The sequence below is a fragment of the Ruditapes philippinarum genome, unplaced genomic scaffold (assembly GCF_026571515.1).
Source record: "Ruditapes philippinarum isolate M1 unplaced genomic scaffold, ASM2657151v2 ctg2072_1_1_1_1, whole genome shotgun sequence".
NCBI classification, from domain to species: Eukaryota; Metazoa; Mollusca; class Bivalvia; order Venerida; family Veneridae; genus Ruditapes; species Ruditapes philippinarum.
The window spans coordinates 34,143-59,516 of record NW_026853579.1 but is presented as its reverse complement, the minus strand read 5'-3'; the positions used below and the strand labels follow the sequence as shown (position 1 = coordinate 59,516).

General features: G+C 32.7%; 1 protein-coding gene across 1 annotated transcript in view; it reads right to left on the bottom strand.

The window, feature by feature from the left end:
• LOC132737251 (peripheral plasma membrane protein CASK-like) overlaps positions 1–24,514 on the bottom strand; it is a gene marked incomplete at its 5' end in the record, with an annotated part of 47,738 nt that extends 23,224 nt beyond the window's left edge. Inside the window, 4 exons of the mRNA XM_060724507.1 lie at positions 114–278; positions 2,172–2,363; positions 21,440–21,517; positions 24,401–24,514. Of these exons, the coding sequence (XP_060580490.1) occupies positions 114–278; positions 2,172–2,363; positions 21,440–21,517; positions 24,401–24,514 (549 nt within the window). The remainder of the gene's footprint in view (positions 1–113; positions 279–2,171; positions 2,364–21,439; positions 21,518–24,400) is intronic.
• Between the last annotated feature and the right edge of the window lie 860 nt (positions 24,515–25,374).

Sequence of the window (25,374 nt, the reverse complement as noted above, 5' to 3'; positions counted from 1 at the left end):
TCATAGATATGCAAACACCATAATTTGCAAACAACTTAGTAGGCAAACACCTTAAATATATAATCATTTTTTTTATTTGAAGACAGTCATACTCTTGTTAATGAAATACTTACCAACATTTTTTGGAGACTTTCGACACTTTGATTGAGAACGCTGTTACCGTTGATCTCTCTAATCTCGTCACCGACGTGTAACGTACCTTGACGATGTATCATACCACCGTGCATTATTCTAGCTACCAAACATCGACCTTCATCATTTATCTTCAATGTTATACCCTAAATAAATCAACCAAATATCTCAGTTTATTATATATTGAGAAATATTGATGAAATAAAATGCGTATTTTCATTTTCCGTATTTTCACTGTAAAAAAAATTATTTTTCACTGCAGTGAAACATATTTTCCATATTTTCACTGGTGTCTTGCCGGACTACTTTCTGCTAAATTCAGCCAATATACAAAATTTAAGGGAAAGTCTTTCAAATTGTGATGTCAAAAAAGAGAAAAATGTATATAATAAACAGAAAATTCAAGTTTTTTCTATTTATACAGGATTTATTTTCATCTTGTGGTATGAAAATTATCATATTTCACTTGTGGCTACTAATATTTATTTTCATACCACTCGACAAAAATAGATTCTATATTTATAGAAAAAACTTGAATATCCTTATATAATAGTATATCCATTATAACAACAACAATTCAATATTTTTTTTCCCAAAATTTGTTACAATTTAATGATCTATACTTGTCAATTATTTTTCAACTGCCATATTGATAATGTACCATTCATTATCTTGGAGTGCTATATTTATGTAAACAATTTAAAATTTTAATTTGGAACTTTCTACTCAAGAAAAATTTAGAAAAGATTTTTTCCTGGATTTGCCCATGTCCTATATATATTTTCATTGTTCATGAATGAAAATTATTTTTGAATTTGCTACAATTAGTAGCTATCACAATCTAAAAATTCATTGATGTCAAAGAAAAAACTTAAAACATTTGAAATGTCTAAATAGACAGAATCAATTTAGATTATAATGACAGTATAATTTGAAACTTCAATTTGTATAATATTACAGCCAAGATAACAAGATACATGCATCTATGTTATAAGAAGTAGGACTTCATTTGACCTTGACCTTTTCTCTAAATTCTTTTATTTTAACTCCAAACAATCAAAATACCATGTTCCTAACTATGTCTACAACTAAATTTATGCAGTTTTCTGCAGATCTGTACGAGGGTAATAAAATTACAAATTCATCAGAACTGTCTTAAGTTTCAGAGTTTTGTCAAATTATCAAAACATGTTTCCAAGTAAATTCATATTTTAATATCATTTCTAGGCACAACATCTGCATAATTGCCTACTGCAGGGTATAAATTTAAATATCTTTTTATAATGAATTCATTAAACATGCTGAATTAATGGGATAATTTAAGGCAATTTATCATTAAGCAACAGTTTGTCAAAGTGTTTTTATATAATTATACATTAAACAAGCATGTAACTCTCCTAAGATGATGTCTGTTTGTTCGGTTTTACGGCACACCAACACAATTTAGGTCATATGGTGCCAAAACAGAAAAGATGATTTTGGCTAACTTTGGGTGTTACTAACTTTGAGAATCAGTTACCACCTCATCTGCAGGAGCTAAGAGATGCATAAAATTTGAACCCATTTTGTCGCCTCTTACGGTCATGAAGGAATAAATGGTGGCTGCAATTCTATGCCTCAACCCATCAGCTACAAGGAGTAACTCCTGACATGATGATTTGATACCAAAGTTATCTTTAACATACACTAGAATATTTCCGCTTGTTCAACCTTCATGTTGACAGAGAATTTATCAATATATAGAGACTATGATATTATGAACAATTATTACTAGTTCTTTTTAGACTGATGATGATGACCAAAATTGGTGTTGAATCTGAGGAAATAAAATCTAAGTCACCTGTTAGGATAGTACATTAAGGGTGGATGGGGTAATGTGGTAATTTCGCCATGAGCATGATATATAAGAACCTCATTATTATGCCGTTTTGAGACCTTGTATATAAACATGATCGTTATAATGAGGTTACAGTGTATATATGAATAATTTTTCTCCTTAAATAATGAACATAATAAAACTGAACATATTTAGAACAAACCATTGGCTCATCAGAATTTTTCTGGAACTGCACTAGTCGAACTCTAGTGACATTCTCCATTTCCGACGTTTCTGGTGAGTCCGGCTCAACGTTACCATTAAGGAACGGAGAGACTGGAGCTGTGGGCGTGACTCTCACAGCCTCGTCACTGTACACTTCATGGGCCACAACATCGTGCGCTTGTAGTAAAGCCTGAAAATACACACACAAAAAATTTGGTTATTTTTTATATCATTTTTAAAGAATTTTTAAAATATTATTTTTTATTTTTTTTTAAAAAAACGTGTGTTTAGGATTTGGCTTGCACTAAACTTTATTCTTATTATTTGCTATATAAATACAGTATAAGTATATGTAATATTGTATCATGTATCTAACACTTGCCAGCAGCCTCCATATATAATTCTTTCCTCGTTTGTTTGTTATGCCTGACACTTAAAATACTATCAACATAATTATATACTGTATTACAGACCTTGCATTACTAGACCAATTCACTTTAAATTTGTACCAAATCAGAGTTAAAATGACTAAAAACCAGTACAGCCTCTCCATTACCATATTCAATCAATTTAATTTTCCTCAATTTTGGCAACCTATCAATTTCATTGAATTTCATATAGATTTTATATATTCTAACTGTGGATGCTATTTCAATATAACATGTTATATGCATATTTCATGTATTTATATTATGACCAAATGATAGCCAAAATTATGACATCTTTTCACAATGTACAACATGTCATAGGGAATATCCTGTGAGGCTGTATGAAAGAAACATCCACAATCGACCATGTTGTATATTTCTAATACAATAATAAATTGGATATCAAACTTAACTACAGCTCTAATGTAATTGATAATATACTAAATGGGAAAATATATCCCTGAAAGTTGTCAATATATAGAGACAAATTGTTAGAGAAACCTACTTGATATCACATCACACCAATAAATACAAAATATAAAAGAATTATTATACTAGAGAGATACCATATAAAATATTGTTAATTAATTTTGAAAAAAAAAAAAAAAAAAGATCTCACTTGGACTTCAATTAATTAAACGTTTTTTTTTTTCTATTTGTTTGGTTTTATGGCGCACCAACACAATTTAGGTCATGAAGCACCGAAACAGGAAAGATGATTTTGGCTAACCTCGGGTGTCATAAATATCAAAGCAACACCAGAGATCAAAACCACCTCTGTGACCTGCTGGAGCTAAGAGATGCATAGACTCCAGTTATTTGAACCCATTTAAGTCGCCTCTTACTATAATCACGAGGGATGAATGCCTCATTCATTAAAGGCAACCCCTGAGCCACAAAGGGCACAAAAATGGTTTTCTGCAAATATTACATTTCTAAATAAAAATACATAATGGGCCATAATTCTGTTAAAATTAGTCAGATGATCACAGAACTCCTTTGAGAAATAAATGTTTGGCACAAGGCATCATTGTTTACCTGAGGTTTACTAATAAAAATAAAGTCTGCATTGTTCACAAGACATCATTGTTTACCTGAGGTTTACTAATAAAAATAAAGTCCACAAATACTAAACTTGTCACACTTATACTCTTCAATTAAACACAATTCCCAAATCTATATAAATAAAAAATTACCTCCCTTTTCATAAATAAAGTATATATTCACAATACGACACTTACCCTAACACAGAAAAAACATCAACAATTAGTTTTCATGAATAAAATTCTCACTAAATCCCGTTCCTTCTTTCCATTCTTTAAAATACTAAAATCAATGGAAAAAAAAGACCTGCCGAGAAAATCTATTGCAAACACTTCAATTAAATTTATTCTCTCTCTTAAATTAATCCCGAAAATCAAATCAACGGTCATCAATAATCCATCTAGAATATAATTACCACAGCTCAATTGTTGCGAGAATTCAATCATAAGTGATTAATGAAAATAGATACTTGACAAAATTATGGACAAGTTTTCGAGAAATGAAACTTTGTACACAATTGCTGCAGCAAGAAAATCATAACAATGTTTAAACAAAAACCAGAAGAAATTAATCCAAAGTTGCTGCACCTTAATTGTATTGTTGAAAAAAAAAAGATTAAAGAAAACCCCCAAACAAACCAAGAACTCCAAATGAATCTATATCGCTCACCTGATGAAATGGAGAAAAGTTCTAAAGAGCAGGGCAATTTTTGAAACCCATGTCCATGTATTTTATGCTTTGCAGAGGCCAATTTGGAAAAATTATGTTACAAAATTACCATATGATTCAGGCTTAAGATCTTGTCGTTTCTCACAAGAAGATTTTATAAATTCAAATTTATTTTCCTATTTAGTATATAAGGAGATATAAATCTAAATTAATTCGGCTTTAACTCACTTGCCAAGCACAAAGAGCTTACAACAAGAACACCAACAAGTTGCATTTTCTAGAAATAGACAGAATAAGCTCATATCAAAACTTGCAAGGAAATTCAATGGGTCTCATTAAACTGAATCAGACAAAAGTCTTGTACAGATTCCTCAAGAGATCTTGAAATAAAACTTGCAAACACAACACACAAAATAATAAAAGATTAAAATTAGTCAACTTCCATCACAGTCAAAACATATCAGAGTTTTTTTTAACATATTCTGTCCAAAAAGAAAAAGAAATCTTCAGAAAATACTGAAACAATATTAAAACATTTTATATTTCAGTCTATCTTCCCAAACGTGTATAATGTACGACCCCCCCCCACCAGCACCGCTCTCCTTATTATGCCTGTATCGCCATAAACAAAAAAGCCATCTACAAGCATAGCACGGAACAGTAGACACCATATATCCCCTCTTATTTTATTAAAGAAACAACATTACTTCTACACAAAATCCATAAATGTCAATCACAGGGTAAGAAAGAGGTTTTTCTCCCTAGGAAACACATGGCTTTAAATAATCCTGTGTTTCAAGGAAAATCACAGAAAAAATTGTACATTAGGTATCATAGTGGTCAATTACTGAGCTGACCAACATTTTTATCACATGGTGTCACACTTGTTCAAAGATTGATATATGGAAGGTTGACCGCAAAAACTGTTGTAAGTCCTTCTCTAAGTTATTGCAGTTTTGCAGTAGACCCTTGATATATATGGACAAACCATATAGATTTTCATGTAATTGATTGCAAATCTAGATTTTTTCTTTTTGCCATTATTCTTTTACCTGCTTGATCCCGATTTTGCCACATCCAGGAAATCTGGTCAGGCCCTATGCAGTAAATGGTAGCTCACTTTTTATATTTTGAGCACAAAAAAGCTGGACAGAAAATAAATTAAACATGAAAGCATTAATTTAAAGTTACAGCACCAGGGTTTGTATTATTAAATCCCTCCACCAGCTGAAACCAAACATGATAAGCCTTTAGTTTTTACCAATTTATTTCAATTAAATTGTGCTAAAAGCTATAAGCTTATTGAAACACTCTCAAATCTGTTCCTGGAACCAACTAGTACTATAAGCAATGAGTGTAAAGTTTCTTGCTCATAGAAACAACGGCTAATGACTCCATTGCGAGGTTTGAACACATAGAGTCAGCAATCCTAAGATTATGAGTCTGACGCGTTAACAACTCAGCCATGCCGCAACTCAATAACCCTTTGTCACAAGTAAAGAGTAAGGCCAACATGTCAAACCATGCTCTATTTCAATGTTAATGGTTCAAAACATTTATTTGTCTAAATATTTATTAAATTGCAGATTCTGTAGCAGACATTTTTTATGTTTTCATTTTGGCAACATAGGTAATGAGAAAAATTTACATCAAATTTTGGATAAGTTTCATGCCATTTTTCTTCTTATGTGCAATATTTGGTCAATGGCTGTCTGGCAACAATTAATACTGTATTAAATAAGATATACATCTTGTTTTTTGGGAGACAAAAAGAAATTGCATGCCAGAAAATATTTGGCAAAAATTCTCTTCAGAATATTGTTTTCAAATTTAAAATGGCTACATTATGACTAGAGCCTATAATTTTTAAAATTTGAAAAAGACACATCAATCAATTATGCTAAATATCCAGCCCAGAGAAGCCAGTTCTCATAGCATAGTTTTAATAGTAAATATGAAAATTTCATTTACTATTGAGGCAAAGAAATGTTTACTTTCACTTCTTATCATAAATACAACTTGCATTTAATCAAGTTTTAAACACAATTAAAGTAGTTTCAGGGAGTATTGCATTTTTCACATTAATTCACAAAGAATGAAAATTTAAAGAAGTGTGCAGAGAGTTTTCTTTAACTTTCCATGACATACCATAATTATATTCCATTCTAATACACTTGTCATTTGTATTTCTATCTAGATCTATGAGGAAATTTATAACTTCTTCCATACATTATATCAATCTCAATCTAAACCTATCAAATACTTATTACCATACATAACATCAGGGAAATGGAACAATTTATGTAACAATATCATGGTAAATTACTTCCTTATATACAATATTTGAGTAACAATAAAGTATTCAAAAATAGTTCATTACCAACTCTTACTCTGCTGGAACCAAAAGTGACCAGTCTTTATACCACCCAAGAACAGACCCAGCCGAACGTTTCACTTATATTCCTTAAGTTTAGCATATCTTTTTACGTAAATTTGGACTTACGCAACATGTAAAATTACTGTTTCACTAACAGAACGTGCAATTTACGCCAGCAATAAGTGAGGGTAACTTTACTTTTGACATACGCAACCCCTGACCGCTGTGGGTTCGAATCCTGGCAGGGACTTTGGATTATTTCATGTGAGGAAGCTATCCAGCTGGCTTACGGAACGTCGGTGGTTCTACTCAGGTGCCCGTGAATTAATGCACAGATTAGGGCACCTGAGGTCTTCCTCCACCAGTAAAGCTGGAACGTCGCCATATGACCTATACTGTGTCGGTGTGACGTAAAACCCAATCAAACAAACATATGAAATGCGTAACTAAGAAAGTTGAGTGAAACGCAAATAAATACCTAAGTTCTGCTTATGCAAAAAGTTACATTCAAACTCGAGTTACTATAACTTAAGTACGTTGAAACGCATCCAAAGTGTGGCTCAGTGCTCATCACAGACTATATGACCGACTATTTTTATCCTAATATCCCCATAAATCCATATTGGACTGTTCCAAATACTGGAAATTGGACAAGTTCATTGTTTTCTGGAGGGTAATAACGTGGCAGCAGCAGTCTGACAAGCTAGGATATGATAATCATGCCCCATCAATCAATATGAAATTATATCCTTACATAAACAGATAGCTCTCAGTTATTTAACATTCCAAAATGACAGTCAACTGATGGCTTTATTGATGGGATTTAAGTGAATGTTTTCTCCGTTGCTATGGTAACATAAATGGGTGTTTTTAATGTCACAGCAAAAAATGATCAGCTAGTATGTTTACTTGCCATTAATGCTGCCACTAATACATTAAGAGGGGAGATCATATTTCTGCCTGTAAAATAAACAGGAAATTCTAACATGACAAATAAAACGTACATAACTTTTTTGTCTCCATTAAACAGAGTGGACATCAAAGGTAGTTCAATGTGACATATTTGTACCTTGTGAATTGACAGATGTGAAAGTCATTATTCAATATGTAAAAATAAAGTTCTTGTCTAGAAGTATGTCTTGTGAGTGTGTGTGTTTAAGTTTGTTTACCCTTGCCACCACGAAACAGGTATTAAATATTCAATAAAAATGTTGACCATTATATAGTAACAATCAATGGTCATTTAATGCATGGTCAAACAGTCCATGAAAAAGACAATAAAATTATACTCTCAACTATATAATAATATGGAGGCGTAAAAATATAATAATAATTAATATCAGATAATAACATTGTGATTCATGCACAGTTTACAGAATTGATCTCATTACCTAGTTATATAAATCATAACTTTTTATGCCCCGCCTGTTAAAGTGATGACTTATGTTAAAGGAACTCCACTGAGGTTTATAGGCCTACAACATAACATTTTAATTTTCACATCGATAAACATGAGCACTTTAAACAGAAATATAAATATAAAATATAACTAGGAAATACACAAGAAATACATTGAAAATCATATGTTTGTGCTATTCTCAGTCCAATTTGAGTGAAAAGCGTTTTAACTATTATAATAATTATTCTGGAAAAACGGAGCGAGCAAATGATCACATAAGTAATTAGTATAGATCCACATCAAATGGAGTAATAATCTCAAAAAAATATTTCCCGTCCTGTCATGTCTAAAAAACCTCAGTGGAGTCCCTTTCACAATTATAATACAGCCGGCATGCAACAAGCATCAGCTTACAGGTTGTCTAGATCCTGTACTGTAAGATGTTTTCATTCTTGTATTTTAAGTTTTTAACAGTTACAACACAGTACACCAGTATTATTCCAGTGTACTGAAATTCGGTGACAACCTGGTTACAGAACCTTTGTACCTGGTATTTTCTTTAATATTTCATCAATACATTCAGTCACGTAGTCTTCAACTATTTCAAGCACTGCAACCTTATAAATGCAGAAACTGTTTTTAATTTTCTAATATTTGACAAAGACAAAGCATCAGCAGAAGACTTGAAGAGCTTCACATGATGAAAAATAAATAGAGACCAGAACTTGTACCTGCAGACCAGATGCAGATGTCCTGACTGAAGCAAAGGGCAGTGGTCCTACAAAGTACAAAGAGGCAACGAAAAAGGGTACTTGGGCGCACAAGATTCAGGTTACTGTACATTTTGGTTCTTTCGACTTCTGTACAGTGACCTATTTTCGGCTCAAAATTAATATCTTTGGCTAATGGCTTTGGGAACTTGCATGAAGGTAAATAAAAACCACTTTGTGCTTCAAAATTAACCCTTGAATGGCATGACTGGTGACATGTCTGGGGTCCATACTTCTCAGTAAAAGAGCCTTAATGTGCCACGAACTCTAGTAAACAAAGACTACATACATACATATTGTTGCACCCCTTATTCATACAAACCCCTCTAAAATAAACAATTATAATTATTTTCAAACTTTAAAGCAGGATAAGTATGTAACATAAACTAGCAGAAAACAGTTTAAACAAAGTTTTAATGTGATTGCGCAGCAAAGATATTCTCAAGGTATTTATTTGTAAATATAGCCTTAAAACAAGAAAAAATACAAAACAAGTTTGTTTCTCTATGTATTACACATCAATCAATGAAGGATATTTTTCCAGACAGAATTAACAGTTGCTTTAAACCATTATCATTATAATACTGTATGTCTAGGAAATATACCATTACAGGACTGTGTAAATCATTTTCTTTATGAAGTAAAGAAAATTAACAGCAATATAAATAAAATGTTAAACCATATTTCTTTATTTTTATTGTTTACAATGCTAATTATAATCTAGCATTTATTATCTGTCTAAAATAAGCTGAAATCATCTCTTAATTCAACATCTTAGGCTATGATATTGTTTTAAATTTGACAAAAATGAGATATTTTCCTCAACTTCCAAGAGCATGCTATTTTACTGAATTACTTCCCTTTATAAAGAATTTTCTTGCATAAGTTTTTCAGAATCTCACTCTCATTTTCTTTTCTAGCAATGCTTTTCTGGGATAGATTCTGTTAAATTCATTCAAAAAAAAGTTTTAACTTCTAAAACTCAAGTGAAATCACATGTCTCTCTTGAAATACCTTTCTATTCTGACATAAATAAAGGGAGGTAATTAGAATATTCAGAGACTGAATAATATACATTTTTAACTTCCATTAGAAATTTTTTCTTAATCAATTTGCTTAAATATATTTTTGTATCTAACATGTTCAAACATTATTTTTTGTAACTTAAGCCAGCCAAATAAATTGATTGTCAATAATATAGTTAATACAGAATTTTATGTATACCTGTTACTAGAGCCAATTCCAATCAATCACTGATCTGATCAATCGATAACATTGTAAAAATTAAAACATTACTACTTCCCCTGTTTGCAACTTACTAATAATTTAGCCTTTACTATGATTTACAAAACTAAAAAAAGATCAAATCTAAAAATTACTGATTTTAACTTCCTTGTTCACACACGATATTTATCTTCTTTATAATATAATGTAAAACCTAACACCGGGGGTTTTATCAGAAAAAAAGAAAAGAAAACATGAAGTAAACTACTTACACTGAAAAAATACTTAATTCCCTCCAATTATAAAAAATATCTACTCGAAATTGAGCCGATTTCCTGTCATGAGAATTTACCAATAAACTATAAGCAATCTTATCTGCAAACAAATATTGAAGCCTATTCAACAAATACTATATGTACATCTGCCTCAATACATAGTCCAATAGTCAGCTATTACATGTCTAGGGAGAAAAAAAAACAACTTCAAAAGCAAACTACAATCATGAAAAAAATATCAAAGAAACTGAGAAAAAAAAAGGAAACAGTTTTTCTGTTGCCCAGCTTTTATTGGTTAAGAGTTGGTGATCTGGAACTCATGAAAAATGTCTTTCATTATGTGTAATGGCATTTCCGTAAATGACATCATTTTGTCCGGTCCCATTTATTACGGAAGGTTGAGATTGGTTTTCTACATTTTTATGGCCCTTCCATTTAGTCAGTCAACTTCTTTAAAGCAATATAAGAAATCATTTTATACGCTCAGAACAACTCTATTACAGAGAAGATATGATATCTAGAGGAAACTAACTTGATTGGACAAGTGTATAAATGTCTATAAACCTGAATGATTCCCAGTCATCTATATAAAGTAAGACATAACTGAGACAATTCCCTGTACATAGCCAACAAATAATATAACATAACATGGTCATCAATACTTCTGTATTGTGTAACAGTCTCTAGAGTCCTGTCTGATCTATAACATTTAACAGCCAAAATTGTTTTCAAAATATCTTTTATTACATTGTAAATACACAATATAATTATACATGTACTTTAAACTTTCCAAAACATTTTTCATAGGGAAAAGTGTACATTTTTTGTAAATGAATGGTAAACTTATAGTTAAGAACTTGAGCTTGTTAACTTAATGACTTGAACATGTTAACTTGAGGACTAGAACTTGTTATTTCAAGGACTTGAACAACTTGTTAATTTGTTGATTTGTTAATTCAAGGACTTGAACAATTTTCTAATTCAAGGACTTGAACTTGTTAATTCAAGGACTTGCAATTGAACAACTTGTTAATTTGAGGAATTGAACAACTTGACAATGTTAATTCAATTACTTGAACTTGTTACTTCAAGGACTTGGACAATTTGTTAATTCAAGGACTTGAACAACTTGTTAATCTGAGGACTTGTTAATTCAAGGACTTGAACAACTTGTTAATTCAATTACTCCAACTAGTTACTTCAAGGACTTGAACAATTTGTACATGAAAGGAGTACTTAAAAACTTAACTTAACTTGTTAATCTGAGGACTTGTTAATTCAAGGACTTGAACAACTTGTTAATCTGAGGACTTGTTAATTCAAGGACTTGAACAACTTGTTAATCAGAGGACTTGTTAATTCAAGGACTTGAACAACTTGTTAATCAGAGGACTTGTTAATTCAAGGACTCGAACTAGTTACTTCAAGGACTTGAACAATTTGTACAAAAGAAGGAGTACTTAAAAACTGATAATTTACTCAAGTAGTGTCATGCTGATGACTTAATTTATAAATTAAAGGTACATAACTCTTTCCATACACAGACAGGTTCATATCCCGACCAAGCTTGACATGACCTCACATAAGCGCCATTTCTAGTCTAGGTGACCTCAAACACACTGACTCAGTTAATCAATGATTATATTTACTATTTCCTCCCTGTATAATGAAGTATAAATCAATTATTATATTAATCAACTATTAGCATTGTATAATGATGGTATAATAATGGCATTAACTACATCACACTGTGTTTATAATCGATGTAACATGCTCAGTGCTGTATAGAGTTCTATGTTTGGTCAGAATAAACACAAAAACAAGGCAGTTATGATTGCATGTCAATAAAAATAACATCTCTCAAATACTTCATTAATTTTCTCTGTGCTATGTTTAATATATGGCTTCTGTTCTAAAAGAAATATTTCATTAAATGAATCAGTAGCTACAGGAATCATTGTTTATTTCAATGTATGCAACATTGGCTGAAATTCAATAAAAAATCAAGCACTGCATCAAATTAAATCACCAATGATATTTAACATAATGTAAAAATACAGCTTAAAAACTAGAAATATGTCCATAGGATGCCCCAACATTCCACTGTTTTGTCAGTCTCGAGTCTCATAAACAGAGTTATATTAGTCTGACTCCGTAAGTGGCCTTGCATTAAAACATTTGAGCCACGTCACGACAAAACCAACATAAAGCCTTTGCGACCAGCATGGATCCAGACCAGTCTACGCATCCGCGCAGTCTGATCAGGATCCATGCTGTTCGCTTACCAACTCTATTACAAGTGAAGAAACTCACAGCGAACAGCATGGATCCTGCTCAGACTGCGCGGATGCGCAGGCTGGTCTGGATCCATGCTGGTCGCAAACGCTTTATGTTGGTTTTCTCGTGACGTGGCTCATTTATAATCTCATCTACCTAAATACCAGAAATTATAGCTGAGAATTATTTAACTGTATAAAATCCAGTAGTTTTGTCAGAACTTCCTTGAAGGAAATTTACGGCAATAACACGGACATAACTTGTAGAATATTTTGCAAACACCTGCCTGTTTTTCCCATATCTTAATTAATTTCCTATATAGCAAATACTTAATATATCATATCCTTTAATAATTAGTCGCTTAATATGCAAAAAATAAACTATTCCAAAACATAAATTTTCTCTACTTCCTAATTGATATAATACTGTCCTTGTAATACACAGGATATATAGAGGGGGGCTTATTTAAGACTATCTAAGTCAACGATTAAATTAACTTTTGCTACCAGTACAGAGCCAAGCCCAAGTCTGTGGTTAGCGCAGTATATAAGCACACTAGACTGGTATTTAATTGAAGAATATGTTTTAAGAGGACTGGTTGTATGTATGACAGTAGATAGTTAAACCCCGAGCTGGAACTTAAAGTGATAAACCTTTGCCAGTAGTAAAGACCCCGGCTAGCCAGTACTTCCATGCAGTCATGTGTTGTCAGCAAGTGTTTGACTTTTTTTCTTGCATTCATTATAACATAATATAATAGCACAAAAAGAAATTTGAAAAAACTGATATTTTTTTTCTTTTGAGTCATGTAAGAATTTACAATTTCATTCATAACAGCAGATTATGACGTCATGTTCAGCACACAACTCATTCATAAGATGTTTTTTTTGTTGTTGTTTTTTTCAGTAAGATATATCGATTTTAAAGATGACTGCATGTTCCCATCCTTAACATCAATTGCTTAAGCTATTTAATACATGCAATAACTTTTATAACGCTTTCCATGACAATTTCATAGGAGTTCATAGAGATCAGCGAGGAAATTGTTTCTAAAATTTACATACTGGCATGCCACCTAGTTTACTGATATTTACAGCTTGCAAATATTATGAAAACTCAAAAAAGACAAATGGTCAAAAATAATCAGCAGTTTATCAATCATTTTTATAATAATTAGGGTAAAAAAATTCAATCAGTCACATAATAACAGAAGGTTTATATTTAGTATGGACAATTCACCATTTCTTTTGGTCAATTCTGACATCCTGAAACAGCATAATTCATAAATATCTTATAATCATAAAATCATTGAATCCTTACATTTAAATAAAATGGTATTTGTTATAAAATTTTGTTCTTGTATTAAAACTGAAGATCTATTTTTTTTTTATTTTGGTAGGGTTTAAACATTGTTCAAAAGTAAAGGTCATATGACGACTTTCTAGCTTTACTGGTGGATGCAATATTTCAGGTGAAAACTTGCACCTTCGTAGAACCACTGGTGTCTCTTAAGCTAGCTGAATAGCTTCCTCACATGAAAGAATCCAAACTCTCTGGCAAATTCAAACCCACAGCTTTTAGGTGCAAGTGGTTTGAAGTCAACTACCTTAAACCACTAAGCCAACTTTCCCCTTAACTATTTGACCCCCTTTAAAGATCTAATATGTCACTTTGAGTCTATTGCTTTTATCACCATATAATATTATTGCATAATATAAATAAACAATTTCAAAGCCAGTAAGCAACATGCTCCTATACAAAGAATATAATTTCATTTCTAGAAGCCAGAAAAGTTTTTGGTCTGGTTACTACATGGGATAATCGAGACTGTCTCAAGCCTGTCTCAAACTCCCCCCAGACATCATGTTAACTTGTGTTAGAGAATGATCACTTGTTACTCAGTAATGATAAAGAATTGATCCCAGTCAGGTTGTTCCCCCTATTGGGAAAACTATCTGATAATTCAGCAAATCTAATGGGATTTCTGGAAGCAAAATGATTGTATTTTACAGTATTCTTTCACTGTAAAAGAAATATTAAGCAAGCAGAACCAGGGTCGCTCACCTGACACATACAAAAGTAACTTAATACTTCAAATTCTCTTTAACTGTCATATCTTTAAGTTTTGTATCACAATACTTTGTAGCAAACAAATGAGCAATAAATAACCAATTAAGAAATTGTTTCATGCATATTAATTTTAAGAATAGCATTAGTGTCAACAATTATAACGTAGACAGTCTAGTGGTTTGTCCTTTGAGTCTACACATGCGGGACTGTTGCTGCACAACGGACGGTTTCCTGTTGTTGTTTTTTAAGTAAAACCTTCATCATCCTGGATTAAAACATTGTGGTACCAGGAACCAAAATGGGTCCCAGTAAAAACAGCATACAGTTTAAAGTTACAAGAAGAGCTGTCGAAAAAAAACAAAAAAACTTTGAATGTAGTTTTTGACAAAATTAACTTTTAAATTACCAAACTTCTATCCTGTACCTGAACTAGATCTACAAGTTAAAGTTGCACTTGGTTTCAAGATTCAAGAGTGTTCAATGGCTGTTTTTCTGTTTTTTACACCAATTTTAACTAATGTTTTTGGTCATTTTGGCAGTAGATCTGCCTAACAGGCCTTCATGGAAAACTAACAAGTACAGTAGTTTCTAATTTTTCCAAAGGTGACCAACTACTTAACCCATTTTATTTTATGAATAAAAGTGACTGACCCTTAGATTCAATTCCAAGATACATTTTCACAGAGAATTTTACCGCTCACAAGAGGCTTGAACCCAGGGACCCTTGGGATCCCTAATGAGCTAAGGCTATTTAACACAAAAATTTTTTAAATCCTGAAAAAAACAAAATGTTTAAAAAAACGTACTAAAAACTATAGTTTAAGAAATTTGCAAGGATGTCATGAGTTAAACAGAATAAACAGTTCACATTAAATAATCTCTATAACACAGTATTTCCTACTATTCTCTAAAACTAATCATAGACAATCTTACTGCTAACTTATTGATTCTCTATAAACATGGAACAGTCTTTAACTTTACCGATGTCTGTAACAAGCATTTCTGCCATCCTGATCTTCAAATTGGAGGGAAAAACGGTTTTGATGAAGCAGAATACTCGGATCATAGCGCTCTCTCGTGAAGCTCTCTTGAAGCGTATTGATTTAAACACAAACTCTTATCAAATATTCTGCTCCAAGACATATATATATATTTTTTTACTACTACAACAGGGCACGTTTTTACATAAAGAATGAATCTTCCATTGGATAAATCAATTGCCGAGGAAAAAAGAATCAGTGTGCAAAAAAATATTGACATTGCTCAATGTATGTAAACCATATAAAAAAAAATCATTTTTCTATAGAAAAAAATCTTTAACGTTTTTTTGGAGCACAAGAAAGAATTTATCATCATTGCATGGAAAACAGCTTATTTTCAGATTTGTTGGAAAACAGGGAAAGGTTTAAACTTTAATGTTCCAAACCTCAGTACATGTATAAGTTGTATGACATTTACGAGTTTTTTTATAAAAAATGATTTCAGCAAATGCTCTCAAATTTCAAAACAAAAACTTTTAAATTAAAATTTAATAAGGGGGTCATAGCACATGATATAAACTTTTAAACCCTTTTTTAAAAAGACTCGTCCCAAGCCATGTTTTGGGAAAGTTCTTAAATACTAGGAAATTTAAATAAAAATAAAAGTAACGCCAAAAAGATTTAATTGGGCATACTGAATATGGTCGGGTGAGCCACTCAACTGTAGCTAAACTAAGGTTCAATATTTTTAAAATTTTAAGGGACATGCACAAACCCGTGGGGAAATACTCAAAACGGAAATGGGTTTTTCCCTTATAACTGGGTACTTTCCCATATAAATTTTTTTAATTCACACTTTAGTTTTTGCATATGAAAAGCTCATTTTTATATTATACAGTCCTAACAATGTGATTACAATATGGCAACATGTGAACTTTTCCATGAGTCTAGTGGGAGATTTTCTCAAAAAGGGAGATTTTAGAATTGCAATAAACAAGAAGGAAGTTCTGACATCAAAAAGAGGAAGATTTCTTTAATTTGTGAATTCCCCGCCTTATTTTAAGAAAAATCTTTGAAAATATGGCTGCAGAAAGGGAGTCTCACCACTAAGTGGGAGAGGTCACATGTATGATATGGTACCACTTTTGCAGTTTAAGTTAGCTTAAATATTTTACATATGTGGCGAACAATGGCCGAATGGTTACGCGTCGACTAGTAATCTCATGATCGCTAGCCGCATGGTTCAACCCCGTAGGGGAAGTCGTTGTTTCCTTGAGCAAGAACTTTACACTCATTGCTCAGTACTGGTTTAGTCCCAGGAACGGATTCGAAAGTGTGTCTATAAGGATATAGCTTCCTACACAATCGAACTAAAATAAATTCTGTATAAACCAAATATTTTACAGATTTACAATTTTAATGGAATATAGCACATGCTTAAAAGGTAGTTCAAACGATCTGGCTACATTCCATGCAAAACAAATAACAAACTCCAAAGTACAGTACTGGACACGCGAAACCCGCACAATTCGCGTATTCGCGGCGAACTCTCATGCTTTATAACGCGAGCGAATTCGCGGCAACTTGAGACAATCGCCGCGAATTCAATCGCGGTGATTTTTCCCGTGAAACATTTGCGCGATTCGCGGGGAATAATACATGTTCATTTGTATAATAAATGTAGATCTATTTATAAGTGTAGTCTGTGAACTTGAAAACCAGATATACATGTACAAGTACGAAAATTAATTAGTAGATCTACATGAAGTTGTATTCAAGAAAATCTTGTAATTTGCTAAAATGCCCTTTCTCTATTTATCTTTGATGCCAACAGCAAATATAAATAACCACGGCGAAAATCAAATAACACCTGTTAAAAACTTTCCGTGAATGCGGAATCATGACTCTCAGTGTATAAATGCGACGCAGTACAAGTATGCGGCTCCATCTGCAGGTAAATAGTGTGCATGTACACGTGTAAAACTATTTTAGGGGGGGGGGGGTACATATTGAGTTTAAAGTAGAGATATAAATATAATATATGTGTAAAAAGATATTTAGTTACATAAAAAGAATACATAATTGATTACGACATTAACTTGTTCATTTCTAAATGTAGTGGATCACCGGGGACATTTCGTTCTCTCGGGTGATCATTACTCAATTTATTACACGTTTGTAAAAAAATAACACACGCATATTTGTCTGCTATAATTTCTGAATGGCGGATATTTGCACCCCTGTTTTAAAAATGTTAAAATATTTAATTGTTAGTTACGAAAATTATCGCCCGATTGTTGAATTCCATAGCGCTAAAAGACACAAAAACACTCGCGCAAAAAGAAGCATCCATAAATAAAAGGATATAAATGTTTCCATTGTTAAATAATAAATAAAAATTTACACACGAAATGACCTCTGACAAATGACTGGTCGGCTCTTCTGAAGAATCTGTGAATTTTGATGTGTTACACACAGGCTGTAGTTGTTGCCGAATCATCAAAGAAATGCCTGACACTCGATTGACTTTCACCTCTTTTTTATATATCAGAAAAAAACTGTCATTTCTTTTTATGTCAAGGAATGATTACACATGTTTAATTATTGCTCAAGTAAAAAAAATGTTGGATATTGATTGGTCACATTATTGACATATTATTAATCGTAAGTGCATTTTGGGATTGTGATATTTTTATTTACATTTTAATGATCTTGAAGATATTGTGCAAATACTTGTGTCTGCTATCAAACAATAATGCATATGAAAAGGATATTTTTTTCGGTCAATTTTTATGACCAGCTTCTACCCAGAAAATGTTTTTATTGCATGGGCTTAGTATTTAATCAGTGTCGTCAGTCATAAACAAACGAACATGTACCCCAAAGCACATTAAAATTTTAGCACATGGTAAACTAAGTGACCATATAAATGCTTTACAAATATTCATTAATTTGAAAAAAAATTTTTAAATTCCCACCGTTTTTTTTTTTTTTTTTTTTTTTTTTTTTTTTTTTTTTTTTTTTTTTTTTTTTTCCACACCTTAATTTGATAATGCTATTATTAGTTTAATTAAACTTAATTGCCGGCGCGATGCAGTACTGCGTGACGTAAGGAAAATATCCTTCCCTGGTTGGTCGTATTTATGTAAATACTTTAAATAGTAACACCCTAATTTTTTAGCCCAAGAATGCCCTAAATGAATGATCACTCCGTTACTTACATATTAAATGTGTGATTTAAACTCCCGATTTTATTTTTGTTTTTCGAGGGAAATTTTTTTGGGTCAAATGCCCTGGCTGATTTGGCGGGAATAAAAAAAAATCTGATTTGGCATCTTGCTACTCATCACCTATCCATCGCACTGGCATTTTTTTACTCGTGAAAATTGAAGGTAAAGAATGTCCAATTTAAGTGATAAAACTTTTAAAATTTTTCAACAATCATAATTAGCGTATAAGACGTAATAAAATTAGTTACACCTGTGAATCGGTGCTAAAATGTTAAGCTTTGCATTGTTCTAAAAATAGAATATGTTGGCGAAAGTAAACATATGGATTTTTAATTACATTTGTATTATTATCAAATAACAATTGGACAATTTGTTATCGTGCGGTTCCCTTTGATGTAAGTACCAATTTTACCTTTTGTAATTTCAATCTCGTTTTATTGTTAACCCTCATTTTCACCAGCACCTGATTGAATTTGTTTTTAATATACAAAATGTATACGCTGTACATGTTCAAATGCTAAATATTTATAAATATACAAGACGTTTACAAGATTTTTTAAAGTTTTCAAAATAAAGACCACGGGAATTAAGGACCAAGTAGTACAAGTACTGGACACGCGAAACCCGCACAATTTCGCGTATTCGCGGCGAACTCTCATGCTTTATAACGCGAGCGAATTCGCGGCAACTTGAGACATCGCCGCGAATTCAACTCGCGGCGATTTTGCCGTGAACATTTTGCCGCGATTCGCGGGGAAATAATACATGTTCATTTGTATAATAAATGTAGATCTATTTATAAGTGTAGTCTGTGAACTTGAAACCAGATATACATGTACAAGTACGAAAATTAATTAGTAGATCTACATGAAGTTGTATCAAGAAAATCTTGTAATTTGCTAAAAATGCCCTTTCTCTATTTATCTTTGATGCCAACAGCAAATATAAATAACCACGGCGAAATCAAATAACACCGTTAAAAACTTTCCGTGAATGGCGGAATCATGACCGCAATGTATAAATGCGACGCAGTACAAGTATGCGGCTCCATCTGCAGGTAACTAGTGTGCATGTACACGTGTAAAAACTATTTTTTTGGGGGGGGGGGGGTACATATTGAGTTTAAAAAGTAGAGATATTAAATATAATATATATGTGTAAAAAGATATTTAGTTACATAAAAAAGATACATAATTGATACGACATTAACTTGTTCATTTCTAAATGTAGTGGATCACCGCCGGGACATTTCGTTCTCTCGGGTGATCATTACTCAATTTATTACACGTCTGTAAAAAATAACACACGCAAGATTTGTCTCCTATAATTTCTGAATGGCGGATATTTGCACCCCTGTTTTAAAAATGTTAAAATATTTAATTGTTAGTTACCGAAAATTATCGCCGATTGTTGAAATTCCATAGCGCTAAAAGACACAAAAACACTCGCGCAAAAAGAAGCATCCATAAATAAAAGGAATATAATGTTTCCATTGTTAAATAATAAATACAAAATTTACACACGAAATGACCTCTGACAAATGACTGGTCGGCTCTTCTGAAGAATCTGTGAATCTTTGATGTTTACACACCTGTAGTTGTTGCCGAATCATCAAAGAAATGCCGACACTCGATTGACTTCCACCTCTTTTTTATATATCAGAAAAAAACTGTCATTTCTTTTTGTCAAGGAATGATTACACAATTTGGACAATTTGTTATCGTGCGTTCTTTGATGTAGTACCAATTACCTTTTGTAATTTCAATCTCGTTTTATTGTTAACTAATTTTCACCAGCACCTGATTGCTTTGTTTTAATATACAAAATGTATACGCTGTACATGTTCAAATGCTAAATATTTATAAATATACAAGACGTTTACAAGATTTTTTTAAAGTTTTCAAAATTAAAGATCACGGGAATGGACCAAGTAGTACTTTCTAATACAATTATTGCTGAAGATTCGCCGTAAATTTGGCGATACATCGCGGCGATTTTTTCGTGACCCGTCACGAAATTCGGCGAACTTGCACGCGGCGATGTTTTACCGCGAAGTGTCCCGTCGCGACATAGACTACACTCGCGGCATAACGCGACTTTTGCGGGTTTCGCGTGTCCAGTACTGTACTTTCTAATACAATTATTGCTGAAGATTCGCCGTAAATTACGGCGATACATCGCGGCGATTTTTCGTGACCCGCCACGAAATTCGGCGAACTTGCACGCGGCGATGTTTTACCGCGAAGTGTCCCGTCGCGACATAGACTACACTCGCGGCATAACGCGACTTTTGCGGGTTTCGCGTGTCCAGTACTGTAGGTTGATAGTTGATTTTAAATAATAAAGTGTTTTATTATGATCAATGGTAACAATAACTTGCAATAGATTAATTCAAATGATATCTCACTTAACACTGTTATCACCACAGCCTACCACAACATGGCATAGAACTTTTAGATGACATCAATGCAAGAAAGACAACTTTGTAAGAAGAAAATTTCAGATAGAGCAAGAGTTACTCACCTTGAAATGAGGCTTGTTGAAAAGTGTATGTAATTCTTGAACAACTGTTCCATCCTGACTCTCCACTAAACCTAACACCTGAAAATAGAAATTATCAAAATGTCTGCAAATATATATGTGACTTTTAGCCTTAGTTCCTATCTTAATATCATTAATTGTCCAGCCTAATATAAATTAGGTTTTAATCAAACTTAAATTTATATTTTCATCTTGTTTAATTCATAATCACACATCGCCTTAACTGTTATATGGAGCTTAAAGTCTGTAATACAGGATTTCAAGTGTCCTTCTTAGCATTATCTCAATAACAATGTGATAGAAACACTGTCACATCTCACTTGATAACTGAAATCTGTAAACTAAACGGATACAAACATTCTTTCATAAAAAAAGAAGAACTGGAAGAACATAGTCTACAGGTCATTTCCAGACTTCAGATATCAAGATAAACTGACTGTATTGGCTATATTTCAATTTCAATTTCAACGGGTTTTCTCGACAAAATCCACGAAGTAGACATCGACGTCGAGGAGGTGAAGACTGTACATCGGTGTAGAGTGGCGTGTTCCAACATAAATTTTAAAACTATTTTACACAATTGTATCACAACTGTCCCATTGACAAACTGATGTTCCACACTACACCCTTAAAAGGTCATTTGACCAACATGTATTTACACTTTACAAGATGTTGACCATTTAAACATATGATGGTACGACTGGAACGAGCTGGATGGAAGATTTAAACGCCTCCAGGCTCTCAGAAGTAACACAAGAATCCGGTATAATATTCCAGGTATTAACAGTTCTTGGGAAAAATGAGTGTTGATAAACGTTGATTCTAGATTGGATTGGGATGAATTTCATACTATGACTTCTTCGGGTTGAACGAACTGGTGGCAAAAGTGGGGTGGTACGATACTGGTACAGCTATTAAGTAGTTAACTACTTTATACATGAGAGTCACATCTGCCCAAACTCTACGTTGTTGAAGACTGGGCCATTGTAATTTATTTTATTAGTTCAGTTACACTAGAAGGATTGTGTGGGTTATACGGTCTATTCAATACCCATCTTGCTGCGTTTCTTTGTATCTGTTCTATCTGCTTAACTTGAGTCTTTTGTAAAGGATTCCATATTGGAGAAGCGTATTCCAGTTTAGGTCTGACCAAGCTAATGTAAGCCTTTTCTTTTACTTTGGGAGGACAGTATCTTAAGTTCCTCTTTAGAAAACCAAGTGTACTTGCTGCCTTTTTTGTGATGTTGTTAATATGGTCGTTGAATTTCAAATTATCACTGAATTCAACCCCTAAATATGGATGCCGGTTGACTATTTCCAAGCTTTCGCCTTTCATTTTGTAGTCATATTTCTTTCTGTGTGGAGAAGATGAAAATTGCATAATGGCGCATTTTTTAACATTGAATTCCATTTGCCAAATGTCCGACCAATTTTCAAGTTTACTAAGATCTTCCTGGAGAGCTAAGTTGTCACTTTGGTTACTTATCGGCCGATATAACACACAATCGTCAGCGAATAGACGTATACCTGATGTAAACATATAGCTGATGTTTTTTAAGATTTCTATAATAAAGGATATCATGGAGTGAAATTTATCATTATTTTTGAAAGAAATTATTTTTGAGTTCTGTTTGAAAAGTATAAAATTTACTGCGCTGACAGAAAATGCTTAATTTGACCATCAAGGGTGACCTTCACCTTGAGCCTACACACTGCCAGCATGGGTTTTGCACAATGCATTGTTGAGCTTAAGATTTGAGCCAAATTTAAAGAAAATCCTTCAATCTCCTGTATAGCTAATACAAAATTGTCTGCAAATTGATCTTTGAAGGTGACCTTAACCTTGAGCCGGCAGATAAATACATTGAGTTCTGCACATTTAACCTTGTCAAGGTGAACATTTCCAGAAAATCCTTTAAAAGGGGAATAGGATTAAGACAGAAAACATGATGAACATGGACAGACTGACAAATTGACTGACTGAGACAACACAGTGATTCCAGTATAGCCCGTCTACATCATGTGGTGGGGGTATAATAACCCATACCACTGTCACATGAGGAAACAGAGTTGTGACCTTAGTTACTGAGTAAGGCTTGAAGCTAAAATCTCTGGGTTAAGGGCCATCTTAATAACTAAGCTACAGACCCCTAACCTTAAATCAGTTACTGGACTTTCAAATCAATTCCATTTTGATACATTATTTTGTTAAGGTCCTTCAGAATCAATATAACTTGGAGTACAAGTGGTAAAGTTAACATTAACACAACTGCTGTCTGTGACAACCTCCAGACAATATTAGCATATAGTGATATACATAAATTATATTAATATGGTAAATAACACTGCATAACATCTCCATAATTTACCAACATTTTACAAACATTGGTCTCCATAAACATCTTCTTACATTGACTAATTGGTTTCTGATGTAATCATGTTTTGTAGAAAAATCTTACACCATAGATTGGTGATTTTACAATTAGCATGTTTTTACATAGGCAATATATCAATGTACTTAAAATTTTGGATTTGATTTAAAGTCAAATGGTCAACAATGCAGCTTTATTTTATATCAAATCTAAATTCTATTCTATTCAATATCTAAGTATTATAGGTAAGCAATATGTCTTAACATTAAATTTACTGCTCTAAATCCTGAGCATGGTGACTGCTATATGATTACAATATGATTGACTGCAGTATTTTCAAAACCCAGTCATCTTAAATTAAAATCTTACCTCTAGCACTTTATTGACAGCATCAGCAAATTGTACCTCTAGTACTTTATTGACAGCATCAGTAAATCTTATCTCCAGAACTTTATTGACAGCATTAGCAAATCTTACCTTAACTTTATTGAAATCTTACCTCAAGAACTTTATTGACAGCATCAGCAAATCTTACCTCAATAACTTTATTGACAGCATCAGCAAATCTTACCTCTAGAACTTTATTGACAGCATCAGAAAATCTTACCTCTAGAACTTTATTGACAGCATCAGCAGGTGGTGATCGTGTTGGAGCAACTGGATGAGAATTTATCTTGTCATACAACTGAAAATAAAATAATATACCAAAATATAGAAAATGTTTTGTCAATAGTATTATAGAATTGTATGTGTCTTTATATTCCTGGTCAACCCATTGGTAACATGGCAAATCTCCAGCATTTGCTGAAAAGGAAAACTTACCATGTACATCCTTTCAATATAAAATGGTTTGAAGTTAAATCAGGCTATCACTTGAGTAACTAATTTATTTATGTTCTCCTGGCTAATACTTCTTGCATCATGAACTTTGTTTGATACAATCAATGCAAGAGAAACAACTTCAAAATATCCCTGTGTTTATTTTACATGGGAAAGAACTTTAACATTACCCCTTTATTTATGCAATGCAAGGGAAAAAAACCTTTTACACAATTCCTTTTATCAATACAAGGGAATAAACTTTTACAAAGGATCTCTACTTTATTCAATACAAGAGAACCAACTTTTACTATATGCCTTTACTTCATTCAATACAAGAGAAAGAACTGTGATGATATTCCTATGTTTATACAATTGATCAAAATCCTTCTCTTAATACAATACAAAGGAAACAACTTATACAACACCCGACTACAAGGGAAACAACTTATACAACACCCCACTACAAGGGAAACAACTTATACAACACCCCACTACAAGGGAAACAACTTATACAACACCCCACTGCAAGGGAAACAACTTATACAACACCCCACTACAAGGGAAACAACTTATACAACACCCCACTGCAAGGGAAACAACTTATACAACACCCCACTACAAGGGAAACAACTTATACAACACCCCACTACAAGGGAAACAACTTAAACAACACCCCACTGCAAGGGAAACAACTTATACAACACCCCACTACAATGGAAACAA